At 54.3% G+C, this 26,993-nt stretch overlaps 1 protein-coding gene across 1 annotated transcript in view; it reads left to right on the top strand.

Annotated features, from left to right (window-relative positions):
- Nucleotides 1-26,885, top strand: part of ITGA11 (integrin subunit alpha 11) — a 117,177-nt gene extending 90,292 nt beyond the window's left edge. The window contains exons 17-30 of the mRNA XM_074354180.1: nt 261-403; nt 1,773-1,883; nt 5,258-5,343; nt 6,148-6,355; nt 8,371-8,469; nt 9,959-10,035; nt 11,704-11,793; nt 12,504-12,594; nt 13,798-13,911; nt 14,124-14,210; nt 15,570-15,680; nt 15,802-15,897; nt 19,059-19,172; nt 19,855-26,885. Of these exons, the coding sequence (XP_074210281.1) occupies nt 261-403; nt 1,773-1,883; nt 5,258-5,343; nt 6,148-6,355; nt 8,371-8,469; nt 9,959-10,035; nt 11,704-11,793; nt 12,504-12,594; nt 13,798-13,911; nt 14,124-14,210; nt 15,570-15,680; nt 15,802-15,897; nt 19,059-19,172; nt 19,855-19,926 (1,499 nt within the window). The 3' untranslated portion in view covers nt 19,927-26,885. The remainder of the gene's footprint in view (nt 1-260; nt 404-1,772; nt 1,884-5,257; nt 5,344-6,147; nt 6,356-8,370; nt 8,470-9,958; nt 10,036-11,703; nt 11,794-12,503; nt 12,595-13,797; nt 13,912-14,123; nt 14,211-15,569; nt 15,681-15,801; nt 15,898-19,058; nt 19,173-19,854) is intronic.
- Nucleotides 26,886-26,993: the final 108 nt, after the last annotated feature.

The raw sequence follows: 26,993 nt of genomic DNA on the forward strand, positions 1-26,993 counted from the left end.
TCTTTGTTTCTCCTTCTTCTGCCTCCCTCTTCTCTTGAGGTCCTTCCTTTACCCTTTTTCACTGCATCACTCACTCTCTGTGTGAGAGTTTTGTGCCGACACTGAGCCTTATGAGGGGAAAGGAATAACTCTTCCCTGGCCAGCCTGGAGGGCTCCCTGGAGGAGGCTGACTTTCCAGAGGCTATCTTTAAAGAGTGGCAAACAGTCTTTCGATGGAAACATGGCTCCACCTTTATAGTCTTGCCCTCTCCTTCCTCCAGGCATCAGGTATAATGCCACCATGGATGAGAGGCGGTACACGCCGCGGGCCCACCTGGATGAGGGCGGGGACCGATACACCAACAGGGCTGCCCTGCTCTTCTCCGGCCAGGAACACTGTGAGCGGATCACCTTCCATGTCCTGGTGAGCCTGGTGTCCAGCAGCCCCACCAGCAGAGCCCAGGCCCCTTCAGGAAGGAGATACAGAGGTGGAAGAGGTTCCTCCCCGGGAGAGGCAGAGAGCTTAGCAGGTGCCGGGCTGGTTCTGAGCCCCCAGCAGACCTCAGTGTCCTGGACTTTGGCCACCCCACATTCATGCCCCAGGGCAAAGGCCTCTGGGACAGGCTACTTACCATGTCACTGTCCCCTCCTCCGAAATCCCCTCTTTGCCAGCTCTCAGAAACCCACTGTTTCTTTAGCAGAAGGTGAAGGCCAAGGAGGGCATGGGTTCAGTGACGTCTGGTAGAGAGGACAGGTGTCAGTCAGCCAGCAGGGGCCATCGCTCGGGAAAAAGGGATAAGCTGGCATCGGCTGAAAATGAAGACCAAGTAAAGCAGAGCAGGGCATGGCCAAGCTCGAGGGAGAAACAGAGAGGCCAGCCTGGTGGAGAGGGAGACCAGTGGCGGCCTGGAGGCTTCGTCTGGAGACTCCAGACACACTGACCACAGCTCCAGCCTCCAGGAGACACAGGCAGGGGGCACTCAGAGCCCACCGGACCCCGGTATTCAATGAGCCAAGCTCAGAAAAGCAAGAAGTCATGGTGTCTGTTAATATGTTGCCCTCTGATGTGTTTATGTGCTGGTTCTCAAACTGTGGTCCTGGGACCAACAGCATCCTCATTGCCCGGGAACGTGTTAGAAATGCACATTGTCGAGCTCCATCCCAGACCTACCGAGTCAGAAGCTCTGGGCGTGGGGCTCAGTGCTCTAACAGGCTCCCCCAGGTTCTGATACAAGCTCAAGTTCCAGAGCCACTGCCTTCACACAAAGAGGCCGCTGAGATTTGGTACCTTGGGGGGGATTTTTTAGGCAGCTCTACACATAGGACCAACCTGAATCACCCCTATTTTCTTCACATTTGTTCACTCATTGACTTACCACTTTTCTCAAGCCTCATCAAAGCGCCTGGGCTCCTGAGGGAGGAAGGCTGACACATAATTTGGACGCCACATGAGAAGTGGCCAGATAGGTCTGAACAGAGGGTGGGGATGGGGAGCTGCCTGGCTTCCTGGAGGCTGGGGTGCTGAGGGGATGGGCTTCCCACCTTGAAGGGCGATCCAGGCAGTGGGTTGGTGTGCGCTGAGCCAAGGGCGCTTTCCAGGAGGCGCTCTCCAGCTAGGACACATCGGGGAACCTCCACTCACCTACAGATGCTAAAAGCTCCACAGATTCATGTGAAGGGCTGGCGGAACAGCTGCCCTCTGGCTTAGGGAGGTGGACGTTCTTGCTCAGTCGTCCTGGCCCAGACCCAGATGTCCCCTCTGCCCTCACACGTCCTCACCTCCTCCCACACAGGACACTGCTGACTACATAAAGCCAGTGACCTTCTCGGTTGAGTATTCCCTGGAGGACCCTGACTACGGCCCCATGCTGGACGACGGCTGGCCCACCACCCTCAGAGTCTCGGTACGTCCTGGCACATGGCGCGGCACGTACCCTACCCCTACCCCTCACCTCCAGCCGGAAGCCCAGGCCAGAGTGTACCAGGCACAGAGGAGTTCTTCCTCTGCGACACCTTCCTACCTCCTGCCCTGCAGCCCCGGCGGGCTCCTCCCCTCCTCCCTGGGGACCCACGCAGAACAGTTTCTTCAGGGTAAGGACCTGGTCTTCTCCTGGGCAAGGTTGCCCATAACCTCAGTGAAGAGTGAGCACAGAGTGGGTCCTGAGAATCACAGGACTGGAAGGGACCTTAGTTCTTGATCTCCCACCTCCGTCCTTTACAGACAGGGCACTGGAGGCCACAGAGTGATTCAGCCACTAGAGCCTACTCCGTGCATCTTGAATGATCGAATGATTGACAGTCCTCCCAGCCAAATCCAGGTGTTCCAAAAATAAGTGGTTTTAGCCTCATCATTGTCTCTATACCACCCTATCCCCCCAAATCAAATCTTCTAATCACTGACTCCAGGGGCATCCAAATTTTCTGGTGTCTGCTACTCAGATGTTCCCTGCCTCTGCAACTCCATATAAATCCCAGGCAGAGAAAACGTCACCCATTCTGTCTGAGCTGTGTGAGGAGAGCAGGCAGAATAAACCCTGGGAATTTGGCAAACAACTTGAAAATACACCACACTGCTCTTAAGACCATGACGTGTGAGGTCCAGCCTCTGAGCAATGTCTCTGAGAATTACGTGGAATCCAGGCAGCCGACAATTTCAGAACTACTTGTGTGCTTGCTTGTATTTCTCTGACATAAAAGCCCCGTATAGTCAAAGCAAGGCTTCTGAAATCCCCCTCTGCTCTCATCACCCCCGTCAACCCCCTCGGCTCGTCCAGCATCTTTCCCCCAGACCTCCCACATCCAACCGCTCACCCCTCAACCTTCACCCCGTCCCTCTTCTCCTGGTTCTGCTTCACAAATGCATAAGCGAGGCTGACTTAGAATGCAGGTCAAGAGAGGGGAGAGACGGCGGTCTGGAAAAGCTGGAATCCTCATTTGTGAGCCAGGAGAGGGGAAAGCTGGATCCACTGAGTCTTAATATGTTTTCCCATCACAGTAATCACAAAGCCACAATAGCAAGTGAATGAGTGCATGTCACTCATTCGATAAGCATATGGAAGCCCAGGATGCAGACTAATGCACAGGGTACTCTGCTCTGACACTGACAGTATGGATGCAAGGTGGTGATAAGGGTCATGGGCCAAGTCAGAGATGGGAGTGAGCTCACAGGAAGTGTCATCAAGCAATCAGATGATAGGCCAGGGGGACTGCCTGGAGGAGGTGGCACCGCCCTGGACCTTTATGATACCCATGATTCAGATACGCAGAGATGGGGAGGATGGGCTTTTATTCCAGGAGAGCTGATAGCACAGCCAGGGTGAGAAAAAAGCAGGGTGAAGGGAATGTGTAAAGAAAAGGTGAATAATAGAGTGGAAAAAGACAGCCTGGGCATAATACTGAGGGCTTTGGGTAGCAGCTAAATTTCTAAAAATCTTGTTTATATAGATTTCTGGCCTCCAGCAAATTAGAAGCTTTCTTCCCGTCACTCTGCTACAAATTCTTCTGTAGCTTCTACTCAGTACCAGCACTCTCCTAGCACTAAGAAATTTTGCCTCTTAGGGGAATGAGCCGTTCCATACAATGGAGCATAACGATTGCCAATCACGTTAAATTACCCCTTTAATCAAGTGGATGGGAAATTTTCAGAAGGCTATCATCTAGTTTTCCTACTTCTGAAGCAGCGCTCTGGGCAGCGGTGGGGCTCTTTCGTTAAAGACTTGAAATCACCAAGATGAACGTGGGCCCCGAACACAGTGCAGCCCTGGGGGCTTCCCAGGTGTCTGGAAGAGTGTCCCGTCACTCTGCCCTCCTTCACGTGGCTCTGCTGCCTTCCCTGCTGCCTGCTGTTGCAGCGTGCTGCTTCAAGCCGCAGATCCACCGTGTGGCGGGGGAGTCAGGGGAGCAGGCTTGATAGAAACATGTCTAAAATAAGAGCGCATGGATCTGAGTGAGGCCCAGGGAGCGCACCTTGGAGAAGTTAATGAACGTAAGATATGCCTGGCCTCGGTGACACGCAGTTCCCCTCCCTGGGGCCGGGGCTGTGCTCCCGCAGGGACGGTGCACTCCCGGCTGCTCTTGGACACCCAGCCGCCCCGAGTGCTTTTCCCTGAGTGGGCCACAGGCACTTCAAACTCAGTGTACCCTGAGCTGAACTCCTCCATGTAACCCCTCCATTTGTAAGTGAGTGGGACAGCCACCCTTCCAGACACCAAAAAGGAGGCTTGGCCAACATCCCCAGGGAGGAGGGGAGCACCTCCCGCTAAGGAGCTGTCTTCTCCCTTAGTCCTGATGAGCTCCAAGTCCCGCTGCTTGTGCCTCCGAGGCCCGTAGCCTGCTTCCCCTCCACACACACTGCCGCACCGACACCATTGTCATCTCTTGCATGAGGATCACAGGCCACCCCTCAGTGGCCTCTCTGCCTCTAGTCTTGACCCTTCCAGTCCATCCACCCACAGCAGCCAGAGGGAACCTTCTGTCTGGGAGTCTGGGAGGACACTCCCCTGCCGGAAGCAGTCAGTCATTCTTATCAGTTGCAAGACATGGCCCCCCGAGATCCTGTAAGAAGTGACCCCCACCCATCTCTCCATCTCCTGCAGCCCTTACCACAGCAACACTAAACAGCCATCATTTCCCAAACTGGCCACGTTGCTTCATGCCTCAGGACCTTTGCACGGGCTTGTCCTTCTTCCCAGACTCCCCTCTCCCCCTTGTCCATCCGGCTAACTCAGTCATCCTTCAGAACTCTGACCTACTGTCACTCCCCTGAAGCCTTCTGTGACCATCTCCAGACCAGAGTAATTGTCTCCTCCCCTCTGCCCCTTCTATTCCTCGTACAGATTTTTTGGGTACACTTCACACTGTAATTATATGTTCACATGCTCATCTTCCCCATGAGTTGAGCAGAAGCTGTGTCTTCCTCATCCCATGTCCCTAGTACCAAAGAGCTTAATCCCCACAGTAAATAAGTAAATGATCAATAAATGTTCACTGGAACTGGGTACATGGGTGTCCTGTGCTACTGGCTCGGTTAGGGACTGAAGGAGACCCAAGAGGAGTTGAGTTTTGAGCCATGTTTTGAAGAAGGGAGTATCTATACAAAACCATGAGAAAAAGCAGCATGGTGTCTGTGAAAAGGGCAGAAAAAAATGAAGCCCATGTCTAGTGCTGCAGAGAGGGGGGCTGGTGTGCAATGGGGGTGAGGGGTGGCCTGCAGCAAAGACGGGGGTGGAGGCTGTGGGTCACCTATCCAGCCACCCATACCTGTCTCTTCCTGGCCCAGGTGCCCTTCTGGAATGGCTGCAACGAGGATGAGCACTGTGTCCCTGACCTCCTGCTGGACGCCCGCAGTGACCTGCCCACTGCCATGTGAGCTGGCTTCGCCTCACCCCAACCCTGACTCCTTCCCCTCCCCTGCTGGTGGATCTGGGCTCCCAGGGCCCTGAGTAACAATCCTGCGTGTGCACTCATAGGCAGTGTGGACCAAACACTGAACTTGGAGTGTGGGTCTAGCTCAGGCTCTGCCTCTAACTCCTGTGCGACCTCAGGCAAGTCCCTTGCCCTCTCTGGGCCTCAGTTACTGCGTCTGTAAAATGAATACTAATTAGTCTAATCCAACCTCCTCAAACTTTGTTTAGAAAAGGGCTCCTTTCTTTGGAGTCCACACTACAAACCACAGAAAAAGGAAGGGGCTGAAGACCTAGAGTTCTGGGTGTTCATCCTCCAGCCCCCAGACTAGGTGACCTCTGAAGTCCATTGACTGACTGCATGGGCTCAATGCTAAGGAAATTAGTAAGGATGAGCAGGGTACCCATAATCCCCTGGAGGAAATAAAGTAGCAGACAAGGAGAAATAATGATCCTATTTTAAGTTTATATAATATATTTTCAAGTAATTTATACTCAATTTTTATCCAGCTATGAGATGATTAAATAGAAGATACATATACAATAAGTAGAAAGCGCACATCCAAACCTTGTAGAAGGGTGAAGAAGCAAAGAGTCTAACCATCTGGGCTAATGAAGAGGATTGTCTCCATATTTAGCTCTGAGCTTCCTGGCAGCCAAAGCCAAAAGGGAAACATGCTGATTGGTGAGGTGATACATGCACAGTGAGTTCTCTCCTGCATTCCCCACTCCATCTGCCTGATTCCTGCTGGTCTCCTTCCTGCAGGGAGTACTGCCAGAGGGTGCTGAGGAAGCCTGCCCAGGACTGCTCTGCGTACACGCTGTCCTTCGATACCACAGTCTTCATCATAGAGAGCACACGGCGGCGGGTGGCGGTGGAGGCCTCACTGGAGAACAAGGGTGAGAACGCCTACAGTACCGTCCTCAATATCTCTCAGTCAGCAAACCTACAGTTTGCCAGCTTGATCCAGAAGGTAAGACTTTGGTGGCCTGCCCAGCCTGCCTGAGGGGAAGGGCAGAGGCATGAAAGGAGGGGTCCAGGTAGGGGGCCTGGCTATACATCATGATCACCTAGGAGCTTAAAAATGCCTGTGTCCAGGCATCTCCAGGACGTTCTGATTGATCTGGGCTGGATGGGCTTGGATCAGTGTGCTTTTAAAGCTGCCCAGGTGATGTCAGTGTGCAGCCAAGGCTGAGAACCACGGGAAGAGGGAGGTCTGAGCCTTTCAGAGCCACAGAGAGGAATATCCTTCTCCCGGTGCCCTTGGCCCTTGTCAGGGTCGCGCGTGCACACAGGCACGTGCACTCGTGCACATACGCGTGCGTGCGCACACACGCACGCTCACGCACACATCCCCTGCATACACACCCTCTGCCTCCAGCTCATTCTCCAGGCTTTCTCAGAATGGTCCTTCTAACAAGATTCAGAACCGATTTCTCTCCACTTTAAAGCCTCCCAACATTCCCAGTTGCTTTCCAAACTCCTTCTTGTGGCATTCAAGGACCTTCCCTGCTTCCCGTCCCACACCTGCCGCTCCTGCCCTCACCCCCCACCCTTTGTCCCATGGCAGCCCCGCCCGCGCCCTATCTCCCAGCACACCTGCCCTTTCACACCAAGGCCCCACCTACACGGCCCCTGCCTGAGACCCTCTCCCTCCTTTCCTATTTTAAACTTTTGTTGTTGTTGAGGAGGGAGGTAATCAGGTTTATTCACTGACTGATTTAAATGGAGGTACTGGGGAATTGAACCCGGGACCTCGTGCGTGCTAAGCATGTGCTCTACCACTTGAGCTATACCCTCCCCTCCTTTCCTGATAGGCTCCTGCTCCTTCTGGGTAACCCTTTACAATGCCTGCCTTATGTTTCACCCTCACAACCACTCCACGAGGTGGTGGTGGTGGTGTCCCCCTTTTACAGAGGAGGAAACCGAGGCAAGAGGGGGTTAAATGGACTGAACAGGACCACACAGCCAGCAAGTGGCAGAGCAGGAGTCCCGCCCAGCAGCCGGCTCCTGAGCCCTCACTTCCTGACAGAGTGTAGCCCCCATGCCACACTCTCTGGGGTAGCTTCCTGAAGCCCCAAAAGGCCACACAGGGCCTCCCAGCCCCCACAGCTCCCCGCTGCAGCTGTGCGTGCTCCGTGGCAATCACTGCTGTCTGAGCGCTGCCCTGTTGTAGCCCTGAACTCCCAGAGGGCAAGTGCCCGTCTCAGCCACGTCTGTCCCCAGGGCTGGGCCAGGGCTGGGCAGGTGGAAGTCCCTCAAGACACGCTTGTGGAATAAACCTAGGGCTTTGTTGCCGTGTGTGGGTGCTGGGGGATCCCAGGGCCCTTCAGACACCATCTCTGTTCTCATGATCTCCGAGTGTCCGTGTGGAGCCTGGAGTGCAGGGTGGGACAGCTTTCGGGCCTTCTGTCCTGACTGCCACCTCCCCTTCCTCACTGGCCTGGGGGAGGCAGGATGGGCCCCTCCCCAGCCACACGTACACACAGTGCAGGAGTGGGGCCAGCCTGCAGCCTGGCTCCTTCACGGATACCACATCCATCCCCAGGCCAGGAGATGCTCACAACTGGGGATCAGCGCTCCCCTCCCCCAGCCCAACTCCTACCATCAAGCAAGGGGACCCTGAGTGGAAAAGGCCACCTTCTGATGGTCTGAGCTGGTTACCCCCACTCTGGGTCTCAGCGACCCCACCTGTAAGCCGGATGACAAGCCCCGCCGCCGGGGTTGGTATAGAGGGAGTGACAAAGCGCCTGCCCACTGTCTCCACGACCCACGCCGCCACGCCAGCCCCCAGCCCTGCACCCGCCACGCTCTCCACACGGGGGACCCAGCCGTACCCCAGAGCGTCCAGGGCCCCTGGGGCCCCGGCACCCGCAGGCTGTGCAGCGGCGTTGGCCAGGGTGATGGGGAGGCGGGCAGGGCAAGGGTGGCCCCAGGCCTGGGGGTCGGGCTCCTTCTGACTGCTGCCGGGTGTCCCCTCACCCCCAGGACGACTCGGACGGCAGCATCGAGTGTGTGAGCGAGGAGCGGAGGCTCTGCAAGAAAGTCTGCAACGTCAGCTACCCCTTCTTCCGGGCCACGGCCAAGGTTGGGGCTGAGGCGCCGTGGGGTGGGCCGGGCAGCCTGGGGATGCTCATGGAGGCAAGAGAGGTGGAAGTGAACAGATGGGGAATGGAGAGGCCTAAGGCTGGCTTTTAGCTAAGTTTCTTTTTCTCCTACAAAAGGGCATTCAAATGACCTCAGTAGCCAGCCACCCCAGGGCTGACAGCCCACCCCAGGAGAGGGCCAGGCCCCGTCGCCTCAGGGGGGCTCTGCCACCCCCACCCACCTCTCTCCCACCTCCTCGTGGCCGAGTGTCCCACTCTCCTGTGTCCTGACATGTAACGTCCAGCCTCTGTTGTCATGCTGTGCACGGCGGGGGGGGTGGTGGTGTGAATGTTTCTTTTGAGCACCTACTAGGGACTTAAGAGCCCGTGTAAAGGGTGTAGGGAAGGGAGAAGCCAATTACTGGGAGAGGGAGGTGGACTCCAGCTTGTGGGGGCGTCTGCCCCTCACCCCTGGGCAGTAGGCAGCCACTGCAGGTTCTGGAGCAAGAGGAGTCCTCACTGAGGCCAAGCTGCTGGTAAAGTGGGAGTCAGACAGAGGGCAGCCTGAGGCAGGGGCCAGCTAGAGAGCAGCGGTGTGCTCCCAGGAGCAGGGTCTGCAGGGCTGAGGGAGGGGAGGAGATGGGGGAGGGAGTGAGGGCTCCTCATAAAGGAACCTCCTGGGGGATGTAGGTCAAGGTTGTAGTTTTTGGGGTGAGGTGCTGACGAGCCCAGGGGCTCTTGGCTAAAGATCCAGGGGAAGCAGCACACAGACCAAGCTTCCCCCCACTACCCTGCTCAGGGAGAATGGGGCCTTGAGGACTCCTTGAGAAACCCTGTGAAGGTCAGACCTGGGGAGGGACACACGGGGTCTCTGCAAAGCTCCAGGATCACTGGCAAGTCACCAGAAGGCAGCAAAGAGGGTCAGATGTCACAGGGCGCAGTCTGGGGCCCAGGCCCTACTCTGGGGTGAAGGCCAAGGGGAACACAGGACCTGGGCCATCAGGGTGGTGGGAGGGCCGCTGGACAGGGAGACAGGTGGGTGGCCGGGACAGACGTCGCCCTTCTGCGGGCCTCACCCCCGCCACGCGCAAGAACGGGGGTGGATGAGGGGGTCTCACCACTTGCCTCCGGCCCCCACATCCTGCAGTGTGTGGTGACGGCCATCTCCCCTTCCTGCCCCCAAGTCCCCCACCCAGAAATCTCTGCAGAAAGAGTCTGAGGTCGGACTTCCTGCCTTTTAGTCGCCTGTAGTTAAAAACAAAAAAGGAGGTGGCAGAGGGCTGGCCCCACAGCCAAGGAGTTCCACTGGGAGCTGTTGACCTTGGCTGCGTCCCCTCCACAGCCCCCAGGCTCAGCGCATTCTCCAGCGCCAGGTCCTCCCTTCCCCCAGCCCATTCCCTGCCAGCGGGGCCCAGCCAAGGGGCAGGGCTGGAAGGCGTGGGCCAGGGCGGGTCCCAGCCACCTAGGCTACATCAGTTTCTTCCTTGCAGGTGGCTTTCCGTCTAGATTTCGAGTTCAGCAAGTCCGTCTTCCTGCACTACCTGGAGATCCAGCTCACAGCGGGCAGGTCAGGGCCTTGCCCACTCCTCTTCCCTCCCCGCTCCCTCCTGTGCCCTGTTCTACCCCTGGAAACTGCTCCTCCCTGCCCCAACCCAGTGGTTGGGTCAGTCCCCCAGTCCTGGCTGACCTGCTGCCCACCGTGCTGCTATTATTCTTATTCTTGGGCAGCTTGGATATAAGTAATCATACCCTCTCCTTTATATAGCAGCTTATGTAGCAGTTATTCAAAAGTCCCACAGTTACAAAGCACTGTGCAGGCAATTTCTCAGTCAGTCCTTATAGCAACCCTTTAAGATGGGTATAGCAAGGGTTATTCCCCACCCCACCTCCCAAGTTACCGGTAAGAAAAGGAGAGCTCAGAGAGGTTGAGTGTATTTCCCAACAACACACAGCATGTAAATCGTACCCCTGGGAGCTAAACACTAATTTTCCTCTTCCTTATCCAGTGCTCTTTCTGTCCTGGTCACTTCTCTGCCCTTGGAAACGTCCCATTTTAAAAGTCCTTCCCTTACTCTGTGTAGGTCTGTCTGTCTGTCTCCCAGGCCTCCCTGAGGCGGCTTGAATCATCCAAATCAGTGATAAACACACAGAGGCGAGGAGGGATTCTGGCTGCTCTGGGCCTTTGTAAGCCCAAACTGAGAAATAAATACTGTAGGCAAACTGAGCACCAAGATTCCAACACACACACACTCGCGCACAAACAAGTCAGCGGTCACGGGAGCCCCAGGAATCATCGTGCCAGCTCGTGCCTGTGTCCGGCTGTAGCTAGCCATGCTGTGCACTTCGGCGGAATTCTCACTTCACAGGAAGCGAAGTTTTTAAGCTGTTTTGATATCTTAAAGCCTCCCTCTTAGAAAACAGTCTATTCTCACTGAGAAATGAATGACCTTGGGTGCAACGGCCTGGGCAGTGTGGGTGTTGATGGGTGCTTGTGAGTGAGGCGGGTACGGGAGGGGACACTGGGCATCTGTGTGTGTCCGGTGTCCCCTTTCTAACTAAACACCTATCTGGGGTAAGGCTTCCAAAGGAAATCAGACTTAGTGTATGGAACGAGCAGAAATCGTATCTTTTTATGTCTAAAATTATTTTCCCCAGTAGTTCATGGTGCTCAGAAGGGATGCATTTTTGGCAGAACTCCCTCTAATGTCTCTGAATTTCACTCTCCGGCCTTCTCAAGGCAGCTGGGCACCCTCAGCTGCCCTACCCCAAGACAGCTCAGGAGGGACAGTTCAAGGGTAAATAGAAAAATGCTCCATTGTGAATCCCGCAGGCTCCTTCCCTTCCTTGGGCAGAGCCTCTCCCCACAGGCGTCATCTCCCCCAGCGAGGAGAGCACAGAGGCAGTCGTGGCCACGCTGGCGCGATCCTTCCAAATCCCAGCCAAAGCCTTTCTCTGCCCCCGGGCCGGCCCAGATGTACTGCGCCCACCAAGACGGCAGGAAAAGCGGAGGTGTCCAGCTCCCATGCCCCCATGCCCCCCTGCCCCCCGGGCCTCCCCTCCTGGGGGATGTGTCCATGCCCTCCTGGCTGGCTGTGCTGGTGCATCGGTCCCAGGAGAGCTGGGATGCTCCTTCTCAGCCTGACCTGGGTCCCTCTGGCTGCTCTGAGCCCGTCGGAGGCGCTGTGTGGAGGAGGGCTGCCCCTGCCTGACTGGGCACTGCTGGCTCTCCCTGCAGTGACAGTGACGAGGAGGACAGCACCAAGGGAGACAACACGGCCCTCCTGCGCTTCCACCTCAAGTACGAGGCTGACGTCCTCTTCACCAGGTGGGTCAAGGGCCCCAAGCATGTCCCTGAGAGCGCAGCCCCCTCATCCGTGGAGGGGAGGCGGTGTCTGCACAGAGGAGGGAGGAGACACAGACCTGGCCCCCGGGTAGCTCCCCGCAGGCTGAGGTGGGAGGGCTGGGGCAGCAGGCAGTATCACCCCAGGTGCAGCCTATGTGTGGGCACATGGTCTGCAGGGAATTTTAAAACAGTGGTAAGGCCTGCTCCTCCCCAAAGAGCAGACTGCTCCCACCACCCGCCCCCTTGGTCTGCATCTGGTCCCCAGTTTGCCCCCTGAGAGTTCCCAGGCAGATGGGGAAGTCAGGAGGTGACAGCAGACAGACCGACAGAAAGTTCAGGACCCCACGGCCACTGCTAGCTGCTAGAGTCTGGGACAGGGCACAGTGGGCGGGCTCATGATCAAAAGAGACCCTGTCCCTGTGCTGGAGGCGAGGGCAGGGGTGGCCAATGACTGGCTCTTCTGGCCCCGGCCTCGCCCACACACGAGGCAGACCTTGCTAACCGATCTCCGAGTTTATCCCCGCTGAGCCTCGGAGTCCTTCCCAACACAGCTCTCCCAGTGGACACAAGAGGAAATCTATCTTTTTATGGTGCAAGGGTAGGCAGGCACAGGCCCACAACCTCTTTCGTTCGTTTACCCATGTAGCCAACACTGACTGAGCTCACGGCGGCCCTGTCCTCTGTCCCCGCAGGAGCAGCAGCCTGAGCCACTATGAGGTCAAGCCCAACAGCTCGCTGGAAAGATACCATGGCCTCGGGCCTCCCTTCAGCTGTGTCTTCAAGGTGAGGCTGGAGGGGAGGATCCCCCACTGGGGAGGGGAGGAATCTGGAATCATTGCTAGTGTCTGGAGTTCTGCCCCACCCTGCCAGCCACTCGCTGTGTGAGTTTAGGCAGGTCCCTTCCCCTCTCTGGGCTTCTCAGTCCTCATCCAGAAAAAACAGGGCTGGACTGGGAGGATGTGTCAGTGAAGATTAGGCGTAGCTACATGTAATTTTTAAAACATTTTTTTTTTTTTAAAAACAGTGGTCTTTAATGCCCTGGGGTTTATTCTTTCCCATAAAAGAAGTCCAGAGTTGGCAGCTTTACAAAGTCACTCAGGATCGAGTCTCCTTCTGTCTGTTCCACCACCCTCAACCTGTGATTATCAGCCTCTCAAGTTTACCTCATCATCCAAGGTGGCTGCAGCTCCAGCCATCACATCCTCATTCTAGGAAAAAGGAAGGGCAAAAGAGCAGGCCAGGCGTCTCCTTGCTAAGGAACCTCCCTGACAATTCCTCATCCTTCCAGTTACCTCTCATTGTCCAGAACGGTGTGATTTATCAGCAAAGGAGGCTAGGAAATGTGCCTTTTTTTCTTTGTTTCTGTCACCAAGGAAGGAGGGAGAAAGAGAATTGGAGGCAGTTTAGAGTCTCTGCCACAATGGGCCCTGCAGCCTCCCCAGACCTGAGCTGTTGGGTGAGAGCTGGGAGCAGGCACAGCGGAAACATGCAAATGCCTCGATGGCTCACCTAGGAGAGGGTTAATCACCTGCCCAAAGCCACGCGGCACATCTGTGGCCGCAGCCCCGGGTTACGTGCTCAGACCTTCTGACTCCAAAGCCCCAGTCGTAATCACCGCGGCTCTAACGGCTTGAATGTGAACTCACTCACTGTTTCCATCTTTCATCAGTTAGTGATTATCTCTTATAATAAATTGATTGCTGTCACTGTCTCCACCCCAACCTCTGTACAGGGTGGCCACCAGCACCACAGCCCAGAGAGGTTAAAAAGGGAAGGAACCCTTGTTTCAGCCTCATGGCCCCCAGTGGCCCATCGCCAAGAGAGGGAAGAGCTTTAAAGCATTGACCATGAAAACACCAGGGGGCTTGAAGGGGCCTGCTTCCCAAGCCTGGCCAGGGTCAGGCGTGGGGTTCGCCCCCATGGACCTCATCCTCTACCCTCCAGCTTCTGCTGCGTGTACTGACACCTCCCCTTTTCCGGCCACAGATCCAGAACTTGGGCTTGTTCCCCATCCATGGAGTGATGATGAAGGTCACGGTTCCCATCGCCACCAGGGGCGGCAACCGCCTACTGATGCTGAGGGACTTCCTCACGGACCAGGTACCCAGGCCCCAGGGAGCCGACCGAGTGGAGGGGACCAGAAGGAGTCAGACATGCCCCTAGGCGTGTCTGCAGCTCCTTCTCCCAGGCCCAGGGCCAGCTGGGCCTTTTCCAGGGTGAGGAGGAGAAAGGACCATGTCTGGGACACCATGTCTGGGACGCCGAGTCTGCCAGTGCTGGTGGTGAGGCTGCTTGTGTGTGTCCTTGTGCAGGCGAACACGTCCTGTAACATCTGGGGGAACAGCACTGAGTATCGGCTTGCCCCAACGGAGGAAGACATGAGTCGTGCCCCGCAGCTGGTGAGTGTCCCCGGGGCCAGGAGAGGGGGGCTGCCTGAGCTCCAGGACTGTTTCTCTCCAACAGTTTGTCAATAAGAGCTTGTCGGGCACCTCTATGTCCCAGCCTCAACCCAAGAAGAAAGAGAGTAAGGAAAAAATTCTTCTTGCCCTTAGTGAGCTCACCACCCTCCGGGAGACACAGGATTGAGGGCGAAGAAGCCAGGCAACGAGGCCAGGATGTGTGTCAAGTGAGCGGCAGTGGAGCAAACCACCTTGAGTAAAGGACAGGGACCATGGACTCACACTTGTGCCTAAAGGGGCCAGTGGGACACGGACAGGCAGAGGGCAGGGGAGGGAACCAGACGGAGCAGCTCCATGGGGGCCAGACCACACAGGGCTTGTATTGGAGAACAGGGACCCCGTCAGCCAGGGCCACGCTGCCCCCGGAGGTGGAAAGCCGCCCAACTTCAACTCCCAATGCCCTCCCCAAGAGACCTGCTAGCGTCCAGGTTTCTGTTCCCAGGGCTGCCTCTGTCCCCACAGACCAATTTCTGAGCATGCTTTCACTATTCCTCACCCAAACAGAAGTCTTAGCTGTTTTCATTTTATTTTCCCCAAACAAGTGCCTCACACAGAGCATCTCTGGAGTGTCGGGCGCTTTGCTGGAGACTTGAGCTTAGGTGGGGTTGAGGTGGCTGCAAGAGAGCCACCCAAATATGCTTAACCTAATAAACTCTAATGATCTGATGATTTTCTATTAAGTGGCATCATCTGCAGGTAACCATAGTTTCGGTTTTACCACCCAGTGCTTTTACAGTGTTCCTCTCATCTCGCTGCGCTGGGCCTCCGGGGAAGTGGTAGATAGAAGTGATGACAGTCTTGTCTTGATCCTGACTTTAAAGAAACTGCTTTAATGTTTCACTATTAAATACGGTACTTGCCATAGGTTTGTTTATAAACATCCTTATTCCAATTCAGGAAGTTCCCTGGGCGTTTTTATCATAAACAGAAGTTAGATTTCCTAGAATGCTCTTTCTGCGTCTGTTGCAATAACCTTACCGTCTTCTCTTTAATATGTTCACATGGTGATGACATTTATAGGCTCCCTAATGTTGAACCAAAGTTCTGTTCCTGGAAGACGCCCAGTTATACACACTTCAAATGGCACATCGGATGTGCCATCCTCACCTTGTCCTCCAGCCATTCCCTGGCAGCCCCAGCCCCTGTGTCCCCCACCCCACGCCTCCTTCCTGGTCCCATGTCCTCTGCCCCTCCTTCCCCAGCAGCAGAACCCCACTTGGTCAAGGTGGGCAATGGTAGATGGCCATCTCTCTGCTGGCCAACCCCCCGCTCACCCCCGAGACTCACCTTCTCTTTCAGAATCACAGCAACTCTGACGTCGTCTCCATCAACTGCAACGTGAGGCTGGCCCCCAACCAGGAAATCAGTTTCCACCTGCTGGGGAACCTGTGGCTGAGGTCCCTGAAGGCAGTAAGTAGAGCTCCGGGGCGAGGCTGGAAGGAAGCGAGGGAAGGAGGCAGGTGCGGGGTGTGGGGTCTCCCGGGTAGAGGCGGCAGGTGGGCAGCTCCTGACCCGACCTCTGATCACACAGCTCAAGTACAAGCTGATGAGAATCACGGTCCATGCAGCCTTGCAGAGGCAGTTCCACAGCCCTTTCATCTTCCGCGAGGAGGATCCCAGCCGCCAGGTGAGCACCTGGGAACCTCTCAGACCCCGGGCTGGGCCAGGCCGGCTGGGGGGGGGGGTGGCCTCCTCCTCCACCATCCGCAGGAGAGAGACTGACGGGCCTGCTAGCAGTCAGCGCAGCATCGGAAGAGAGGGAGATGTAGATAAACAGGCTGCTGGGGCAAAAGTGGGAGAGGGCCAGAAAGAGGCACTCACCCTGTGCCTCGGGGGTGCCAGGCTCGGCTCCACAGCGGCCCCAGGGAGGCAGAAGCAGGAGGGACACTCGAGGAGGTGGAAATGCAGCCCAGGCAGGCCTGCCTGCCTCGCGGCGGCGACGCTGCCTGGGCAGTGGCAGCCTAGAATGACCACCCAACCCTCCCCTCCCCACCCACCCGCACCACAAACCTAATGAATGACGTCTAGAATGAACTGGGTTTGTGAAGGTTGGGGGACACTAGACATCTCTCTGTTGGGGCCCTCTTCCAAGTGGGTAAAACTGGATTGTCGCAGATCAGACTGGCTTGAATCAGGGTCCAGGAAAGGGGTGAGGCTCTGTGCAGTGCTCTCTGGGAGGATGAGAAATTGCCTCATGAAGGAAGCCTGGTTCCCTGGAAGGAGACGGGCATCTCGGGTGTGTGGCGCTGCTGCCCTCCACTGGCCACATCCCCAAACCGCAGCCCGGGCTCCAGGTGGACGTCCCATACGAGATGCTCAGTTAACCCCCAGCTCCACCCCAGCAGACTCTGGAGAGCAAAATGAGCCTGGTCAGGAAGACCTTTATAAAACACAAATATAGGTCACAAGCAGGGCTGGGGTGTGCCAGGCAGAGAGGTCGCAGGCAGAAGCCCAGAAGCAGCACTCAGGGAGCGCTTCGGAGGAGCAGTTTAATTTGTTTACCCTTCAGCATTGCTGGTTGTTCCTGCCATAGTTCCGGCTCCCCAGGGGATACAGAGATCCATTAAGCAGACAAGTGGGCGAGGGCAACAAGGTGTGGGTGCAGTCTGGGCTGAGCACAGGTGCTGGGGTCAGGGGCGGTCCTCTTGAACTGAATCCTGAGAGACATGCTGGAACTTTCCAGGCGGTCAGGTGAGAAGAGACGTGGGGCAGGCACACAAACCACCCTACTCTCCGCACTCGTTCCCGGATCATTTACTGGTTCAAGTGATGTCTCCTTCTCCCACTCCCACCACCAACCCCCCAAACTCCTCACTCTCTTTGGAAATCCAGAAACCCCCAATTTAAGCCCCTGTGGGCGTGGCTCTGTGCGAGGTACTGGTGTGGGAAGTCAGAGCAAGGTCCCGGCCTTCAGGGGCGGAGAGAGAGCATGTAAGAGACCTGCCATTCGTTGAGCCCTATCTGTGTGCCCAGCACGGTAACAGACGTGCCATGTGTTCTGCTCGCCCTCACAGCGCCGTGAGGCACGTCCCCATGCCCCTTTTTCAGATATGAAAACTGAGGCTGTGTGTGTAAGAGACGGCAGAAGGGGAGCAGACTTGCCTCAAGTTGGACAGAGGCCGTGGCCGAGCCGGGCGGTACCGTGCTGCATGGGGTGTGTTCCTTCAGGCACTCGGCGCTTGTTCCAGGCACTGTTTCAGGCGCTGAGGGTAGAGCACTGAGCAAGACAGATAAGCCCCTGCTCTCCCAGGAGCTGACCCCCTAGATGGGAGAAAAGGCAATGAACATCAGTATGTATAAGGTCCGTGTTGATAAGGTCCGCCCAGCAAAATGCAGGCACACAAGCGGGAGAGCAGGGTGTGCTTTTTATATGGGGAGACTGCAGACAGCCCCTCCCATAAAGGACATGAGGCAGAGATGAGGGAGAATGCAGAGGTATGACCTGGTGACCAAGGGTGGGCTGGGAAGGGAGCCTGCCAGCAGAAGGAACAGCAAAGGCCCAAAAGCAGGAATATTCTGCACATGTTGGAGGACTGCAGCAGAGAGCACAGGCGGCAGGGCAGGAGCTGAGGCTGGCAAAGTAACGGGGTGGAGGCTGCCGGGCTTCGCCGGCCAGGACAAGGACTCTGTGTTCACTCTGAATAAGTGGGGAAGACATGGGGGACTGAGCAGACCAAAGACCAAGTCCCCTTGCCCTGGCAGGTGTCCCAAGAGCAGGCTGTAGGAATCAAGGCAGCCACAGAGGGGCAGCCGAACGGCTCCTGTTGGGGGAGGAGGCTGAGTCCAGAGAGGCAGCCTTGGAGGTGGGAGGAGTGGCCACGTTCTGGCCATTTCAAAGGTAGAGCACACAGACCTTGCTGGAGCCCATGTGGTGTGAAGGTAAGAGTCAGTGACCAACACAAGTTTCCTGGCCAGAGCAAGGAAGGACAAGGCCGCCGTTTGCTGTGATGAGAAAGACGTTGGAGGATGAGGAGTGAGATTAAGGGTTTGTTTGGGGACCCGTTAAAGATGCCAGGCAGGCCGAGTGGACAGTCGGGCATGAGTCTGGGATGGAGTGGCAATTGCAGGTAGAAGGTGGAAGTGCAGGCACGCCAGCCGGCCCGAGGTGGTCCCAGCCCCAGAGCTGCGTGAGCTTGCCCAGCCCTGCGCTGGGGCTGCCAGGGCCATCCTCCATAAACAAAAGCAAAACAAAACGAAAAGATGTTTTTAATTATTATTTCATAACTTAGTCTGTATAAAGACAAATTTAAGCCAGGCCAGACTACATTCACCTTTTGATTCTAACTTTAAAAGGAATTAGAACATTTTTGTGGACCCCTAAAGGCTGGGTGCTGTGCCCACTGTCCCTGCTCCATAAGTCAGCCCCAAGTTCACCAGCAAGTGATTGTAGGTAAAGAAAAGGGCCCAGGACGGAAGCATGGGGCACACCAACGTTTAGAGGTTTGGAAGATGGTGAGGAAGCAGTGAAGAAAACAAGAAAGAGCAGCCCATGTGGTAGGAGGAGAAACAGGGACGGGGGAGTGGCCCAAGGCCAAAGGCAGGAAGTGTCTGCAAGAGAAGGAAGGATCCAGGTCACCTACCTCAGTGTCCGCTGGGCTGGGCTGGGCGCTCTGAGGCCTCTCTGCAGGCTGGGTGCCACCCATCCCTCCAGCCTCTCCCTGAGGAAGGGGATGCAACTCTCCCACCAGGTGCCAACTGCCTGCTGCCCTCCCGCCCTGCCCAGGCTGCCCCCGGCCCTGGGACCCCAGAACAGTAGTCATGTTGACCGGGCCCCACCCTCCCCTGCAGGTCACATTTGAGATCTCCAAGCAAGAGGACTATCAAGTGCCCATCTGGATTGTCGTGGGCAGCACCCTCGGGGGCCTCCTGCTGCTGGCCCTGCTGGTCCTGGCGTTATGGAAGGTGAGGGCCCCGGGGCGGCATGGTGAGGGGCAGCCTCCTGGCTTTCCAGGCCTGGGCTCCAGCCTCTGAGCTCTGTGGCCCGTCCCCCACTGTTCTCCACATGGGAGCTGGTATCCACCCAGCCTCCTCCCCAGAACTTGCCAGCTCCAGTGGCTCCTCCACAGCAGGCAGGTGGCTAGGGCCAGCAGAGGGCACTCAGCCTGTGTATGGCTCCAACCCTTTTGTGGGTCCCTTTGAGAACCTGATGAAACCTAGGGTTCCTCTGGTAAGAGAAAAGCAAGCACACACAAACACAGAATTTCTCCAGCCACATCAGGCTGTTAACAAGCCCCCCAAAGCCCTTCTCTGTCTCTGCACCTCTGGTTAAGAAACCCTGGTCTCAACGCCCTATTGTAGATGAGGTGAGGGAGGGCCAGAGAGGGGTGTTGACTGAGGCAGTGTCAGACACCATGACTGCTGGACACGGGCTCCACCCACTCAGTTCCAGCCTCCCCGTCACCAGTTCAGAGGCCCCTTGTGCAGCCTGGTGGTTGGTAGGGCAGGACTCGGCATGAGCTGGGGTGTTCAGGCAAGCCTTCTGAGGAAAGAAGCCTTAGGAGTGTTAGTGGAGGGAGATCCAGGTGGGAGACAGACCTTGTCCACCCTGCCCACCCCTGAGACTTCTCCCTTTGCCTCCTCACAGCTCGGCTTCTTTAGAAGTGCCAAGCGCAGAAGGGAGGCCAGCCTGAACCCCACCTCCACAGTGCTGGAGTGAGGCTCTGGAGGAGGCTGTGAGTTGATGGGGGCCAGGACGCCAGCCCAGGCAGGGTGCAGGCCCAGGCCCGTGGCCCACCGAGCCGGGGTGGAGAGAACGCCAGCTCACTTTGCACTTGACCTCATCTCCTGAGAGACCAAGTCTGCTCCCTCTGAAAGGAACTCAAGCCAGTTTCAAGAGGGACTGTCCTACTGGGAGGCCACTGCTCCTCCAACACAGATCCCTTAGGATTTAAAGGGACCCTCCCAAGGCACACCCCAAAGCCACCCCCAGGCTCTGTGGGGGCGTTTGCTGTCCCCACTACTAAGGTGCTAGGAACTCACCACCACCCCACCCTCAGAAGACATGTGGAGAGGCCGACTCCAAATGCAAACCCTCTCTGCACTCTCCAGACCTCTAGCTCCAGCAGGACCCAGTGGGACAGCAGATCTCAATTCTGCGCTGTCCTCCCACCCCCATGCTGCCAATGGTTCCCAAGTCACCCCAGACCAGAGACAGGTCCCCAGAATGCCCCCTGAATGAAGGGCTTGGTGTTGACAACCACTGGCCCAGCATGCTCAGAGACTGTGACAGACCGGCCGCAGGGACCTAGGATCCCGGTGCCCACCAAGATGAGGGGGGTGGGCTCTCCCCCCCACCCCCAACCATGTGTTCACACTGATTGCCACCCACGTGCCCGCCGCAGGTCCGCCCCTCCTGCAGCTTTAGTTCCTGGGTGCCTGGTGGGAAGCGTGTGGATGACGCAGTCCCCAGGGCTCTGCGTTCCCACTTCTTCCCAGGCGGCCTGTCCCAATGCGCTGGTGTGGCTGCATGCCTGGCGGCAGTGAGGGGTGGGGAGACTCCCCCTCCCCTCCCTGCACCAACCCCTCCCTAGACACACACACACACACACACACACACACACACACACACACACACACACACACACACACACACACACACACACACGAGTCTCCCGCTCCTCCCTTCTGCCCACCCATCGCCCAGGCCCAGGAGAAGGGCTGGACCGGCGCAGAGGGGTCCTCTCTGGGACGCACCAGATAAAGCCAGTGCAGGCACCCCTGGAGCAACCTCAGTAACAGATGTCTGATCTGCCAGCCCATGGGACAAGTGGTACCACCAATGACAGCACCCCAGGACAAGAGGCACGCCTGGTGCCCAGCCGAGTAATTTATGCCTTAACCTTGTTTTGAGGTAGAAATGAAAGGGGGATACGTCAAAGGCATCTGTCCCCTGTCACATAGTACGACCTTTACTGTCGTAAATATTTTTAAGAAATTAAAAAAAAACACAATGTTTAAAAACAACCAAGAGGCTGACATCCCTTTTGTGGGCAGAGCGTGTCCTAGCGAGCCGCACTCTGAAGGCAGGAGGTGGATGAGGGGCTCCCTGCTTCCTTGCCGTTGTCTCTAAATGTTGGGAAGGGACTTGTCCCCCCTCTGCCCCCTGCAGCATCCCCTCCCAGTGGCTGCCTGGCCTGGATGGACATCTCCCACCCAGGCGACCCCTTCCATCTTTGGTCAGTTTGGATGTTTGAAACCCACATGTCACTGTAGCTTCTACCCACTAGTGTCTGTTCCCAAGCCCCCCCAGACTTCCCTAGGCTAACACTTCAGTACTGACTTTCAGGCCCTGACCGCAAGTTTCTTCACCTTTACACACAGGCTACTCTTACATTAAGTTGTCTCCATTCTATTCTCCTGCCATTGGAATCTCAGGAAGCCAGTAGAACCTTAGAAGTTACGTGGTCCAGTTCCCCCTTAGAGGAGGTGATCAGAACCGGAGAATTTAAGAGCTCGCCCTAGGTTCCACACCAAAGTCCAGACTAATCCCAGGACTGCTCTCTCCCAAGCCAGGCTGTCACTCTAGCCCAGCCTGAGGAGGGCTTAGTGAGGGCACAGAAGGAATTGATATGAAGTCACTTTTTATGGGAATATTTTTTCTCAAATGGTGAAACCAAAATGAGAGGGAAACATTTTAAAATCATCTTTCATCTGAGTCATTACCCATATGAACGGAGCAGCCTGGCTAAAGGAGGATCGCTAACATCACACCCCAAAGTGCATTGTGAGATCTGGCACCCAGCCTTCTGTCAAACAGCACCGACTCTGAGAGGATGCTTTCATGCAAAACCTGACCTTAGAGACTGGCATTCACATTTTAAAAAATTGCCATGTGTAGCCGTACTGCAGGCCAAACAAAATCTGTCTTCAGGTCAGATGTAGGCCAGAGGTCACCGAACTGCAACCTCAGAGCTCAGAGGCCGCCTTTATCCCCAGGACACCAGGGCCCTCCCTGCCCTCCCCCACCTGACCCCAAGAACAACTCTGCGGTCGAAAGGCTGAAGGGATGGGAAGCTTGTTTGCATCTTCAGGCCTTCAGCCCTCGCACTGTGTCCTCTCTTCTTCTGTCTCTCCTATCAATTCTCCCGTTTTGAAATTATTTGCCCTGGGGTATAAATGTCCAAGACTGGCCTTAAGAGTGCTGGCAGTGCAAGCAGAGAGGACACATTTCACAGGGAGCAAAGCCCCGTGCTGGGGCAGTGTTTCTCAGGCCTGGCTGCACATTGGAATCACCTGGGAGCTTTAAAAGCTACCTATGCAAGGGCCCACCCCGCCCTTGCAGGGGTCAGATTTAGTTGGTTGGGAGAAAGGCTGGGGCATCATTTTTGTTTCAAAGTTCCCTACATTGGTGACTCCATTGTGCTGAGAGTTGAGGCCAACAGGCAGGTGAATGTACAGGCTAGAACACAAACAAACAAACGGGGGCTTAACGAGCACAGGAGGCCTTCTGTGCTGATTAACGGTAACTGTGCTGTCATGGTAATGTTGTTCAGGTTTACTTGGCTCCAGCTTGGAGTTTGGAAGACTCTCATTCCGGCAGGTCTCCAGAGTGTAATTTGCTGCAGGAGATTTCACGCAGTTCTCCAGGGGCCGCAGAGCCCTAAGGGGGCTCTTGGAGCAGTTGGGGGCACACTTGCTAATGTCCAGGAGGGGAGATGGACAGCAGTCTCTGAAGCATTTTTGGCATTTGGTGGCAAGCAGCCCAAAATGCAACCTCAAATAACATGGAAATTCATATTATGGTTCATATTGCAATGGTCTACCTGGAAGTTAAGAATATTTATGGTGACTTAAGGGCTCTAAGAACACAGAGTGTTAACATAAAGCGTAACCAACTTAAAAACAGTTCAGTCTTTTAAAAGCATTATTGGCCCATCCTACTCCGAAACAGCTGCGCTGACTTCCAGGTGGCCTGGTGATACTTAAGCTAGCTCGTGGCGGGAAACACGCCTGGGGCAAGGTCTGACTCTGCAAACCGGATTGCCAGCAGAAGGCAGTTTTAGAATTTGGTCCATGGACTGTCAGAATTTCTTAAATTCTAGGCTCCCTGTCTAGTAGAGGGAAGAGACCTCCAACAAGGAGTTGTGAACTGAGATGTGCAAGGAGTCCCGGGAGGGGCTCACTGTTGATTCCGACACGGTGAGACCCCGTGCGGGAGGGTGCCGCCGTCAGAGCAGAACCTGAGGGGCGCACCATGGGTAGAGGCTTCAGGCCCTTGGGCCATCGCCCAGGGTTCTGTGGGGAAGTGGACATCGATTCTGGGGGCCCTCAGTTCCAGCCAGCTCAGAGCTGAAAAGGAGAAACCCAGGTAAGCGTGCTGCTTCTTTCTGGCATTAGACGGTGGGGGCATGCAAGCTCTGAGGGCAAACTGTGCCTCCTAAAGCGGTTATCTGTCCAGAGCTGAGCTGCTCAAAGTGGGGTCCCAGGACCACCAAGGTCAGAACCACAGACCAAATTCTACCCCAGACCTCCCAGATCCAGTTCTGGCGAGGTAATCTTAAGCACAGCAGCCTAGAGCCATGATACTCTGTTGTCTAGACTTCCACGTCAGTCCCTCATAGCACGAGCCTTCTCAGCTGCCCTTCAGCCTATCTTGGTGGCAGTGGAATCGGTAAAACCCCCAAAGAGGCGTCCTGCTAGCGCCCACAGTGGAGTTTCTGGGTTTTCCGTGTGCTAAGGGAGGTGGTATTTTTTAACAAGATGAGCACCAGGTGAAGGGGCAAAGTGCTGACACAAACACAAGAGGGAGGGAGACTAGCCCTTCGGGGACACCTGGAGTTCTCCTTGCTTAGAGGTCTTCAAAGGACCAGTCGCTCTCCGTCAGTGGTCAAGAGCTTCCAGTGTCAATACTCTCCCAAAATAAGACACGAGGCTTTTGGCTTGAAGCCCCAAGACGCCAAGCAGCCTAGAATAGGCTTCATCATGACATAATGACTCACTGGGACCACACCTCCCCCCGCAAGAGGTGGCCAGGTTTCTCCACCACCAGCCTCACCGCGGGAGACTTGACTTGTTACCACCGTCGGTAGTGGATGCTCTCGTTTCCACCACACTGGCATTTGTTTTTACCTTCAGCTAGTGTCAGGTCAGCCCTTTATTCTGCACTACTTCTTACCATTCAAAAAAAATCCCCCCCCCGAATTATCCTTATATTAGTATTAATGTCAACCTGATTCCTCTCAAAGGACAGTCAACCGCATTACTTTGCAGAGTGCTTTTGTGTCACTCTGATCCACTTGCTTTGACATCACACTAAAGTAGGACAGTGTGTTCCAAACAGAAACTGAAGCCAGAAGAGAGGAGCTCTGCTGGCTTAGTGTGAAGGGAGGGTTAGCAGCCTGGCACCTGGCCTCCGAAACTTCAAGAGAATATAGGCTGAAATGTACCCAGCAAACCCATGAGGTTCAAAGCAGGGTAGGAGCAAAAAATTTTTCTAAAGAAGAAAGTGGCACCATCCTTAAAGAGTCAGCCTTTCTAACCAATCCGGCGTTTCTTTGTTCTTATCTCCCTGGTACTACATAAAAAATGACGATGCTCAAGTTTTCCAAAACATTTTCAGAAGGTGGCCCAAGCCGGAGTTCAAAAGCAACTTCATAGACTTCATAAAATTAAAACATGAGGAAAAACAGAAAATCAGCTTTCAAATAGGGGCATCTAGCTTATCAAGTTCTTATTTTTGTAAACACATCCCTGGAGGAGTGCCTGACACACAGTAGGTGCTCAATGAGCACGCATTTCCAAGAGTTTTTTCATACTGATTGAGGCAGAAATACACCCAGTCCCGCTCTCAGGATGGACTGAGCGCACCAAATTTACAAAACACAGGCAAATTAGAATATATAACTTTGTCTAAGCTTGCCAATAGACTAAGATTTTCTGAGCCACTTGAAATCTGCATCTCATACTGAAATCTTCTTGATCAAGCGTCTGGTGAGACACATTACTGCCAGCATTTCCTTTATTCTGGGCATTTGTTGCTTTAATACAGCAGATGTTATTTGAAACACAGAAAAAAATGATTCAGAATTTAGGTGATTTCTGCAGTCCAGCTGGACACTGTCGCCAGGCACAGATCTAGCGGAGACCCCAAGATGAGCTGCTCTGGTACCTGTGTGAGGGTCTTATAGTGAGAGAGCACTGTTCAGTGGGTCAGGAAACCCAGAGCCTACTCCAGGCTCTGACACTGGGTCCTTGTGTGTGTGACCTGGGATAGACGGGTCATTTGTGGGCTTGTATCCTCAATGATAACGTGAGAGAGTTGCACTAAATGAGTTTTTCAGTTCTCCATAAAGGGACTTCCTAAATCTAAATTTGGAACCAAACACATGCTGAGGATATGCTCTGGTACCACCATTGAATACTCTCCTGGTAACCTTAGCCATTATAATGAGGTAAAAGAAAGAAATCTGAGGTATGAATACCGGAAATGAGAAGGAAGATTATCATTCCCTGTAAATGATGATTAGTGTATCTGGGACATCCAAGTGAAGCAAGTGAAAAATTATTTTTTTAAAGGGAAATTCTTTAAATGCCTATATAAAAACATTAACATTTAGACATATATCTATTGGAAGAAAGGCTCCTATCCACAGTGTAAATAAACAAACAAAAACTAATGTTAATAAAAGGAAGATATTTGCAAGACCTTCATTAAAAAAAGCTTTAAAAATATTTCTGGATAGAGACATAAGACTTCACTAAATAGGCATATCTTTCTTTTGAATAAAAAGGCTCAGACTCACAGAGATGGCAGTCTCCTTAAATTAAACTCTTAACTGAATGCTAAACAAAATAATCTTTCAACATGATACAATGACACCTAAATTTATCTGGAAAAAATATATACAATAACTTAAAAAATTATCCCCCACAAAAAAAAGACAAATGAAGAAACATCAGCCCCACTAACATTAATACATAATATCTACCAGGCACCTCACTGTGTGTCAGGCACTATGTTAAGCATTTTAATTGCCCATGTACAAATGTACAAAATGTACAAAAACCAAGGGTTGGCTAGAACAGTAACTTGCCCAAGGTCACAGAGCTAATAAGTGATGGAGAGAGCCTAGACAGTAACCCCCAGGTTCCGCCACACTCCTGGATCCACAGGGTAGAACAGAGAACCCAGAAACGGATCAAATGACATCATGGGAACTGGGCTTATAATTCAAATCAGTGGAAAATAATTAAGATCTTGTTCTTGGCTAACTGAAACTTACATCGAAATAAATTCCAGGTACCAAGGCACATAATAATCAAACTGACAAAAATTAAGGATAAGGAGAACATATTGCAATTAGCAAGAGAAAAGTATCAGATAACATACAAGGGAACTCCCATAAGGTTATCAGCTGATTTTTCAGCAGAAACTCTATAGGTCAGAAAGGAGTGGCACAATATATTTAAAGTGATGAAAAGGAAAAACTTATAACCACGAATACTCTTATCCAGCAAGGCTCTCAGATTTGATAGAGAAATCAAAAGCTTCACAGATAAACAAAAGCTAAAAGAATTCAGCACCACCAAACCAGCTTTTACAACAAATGTTAAAGGAACTTCTGTAGTCATCAAACCGTAAGAAAAGAGAACCAAAAGAAGAAAGAGAAAAGAAAGGCCTACAAAAGATTGCTCTGGCAATTTGGAGTGTTTTATGGTTCCATATAAGTTTTGGAGTTGTTTGTTCTAGTCCTGTGAAGACTGCTGTTTTTTGACAGGGGTCGC

This window comes from Camelus bactrianus, chromosome 27 (assembly GCF_048773025.1).
Source record: "Camelus bactrianus isolate YW-2024 breed Bactrian camel chromosome 27, ASM4877302v1, whole genome shotgun sequence".
Lineage (NCBI taxonomy): Eukaryota > Metazoa > Chordata > Mammalia > Artiodactyla > Camelidae > Camelus > Camelus bactrianus.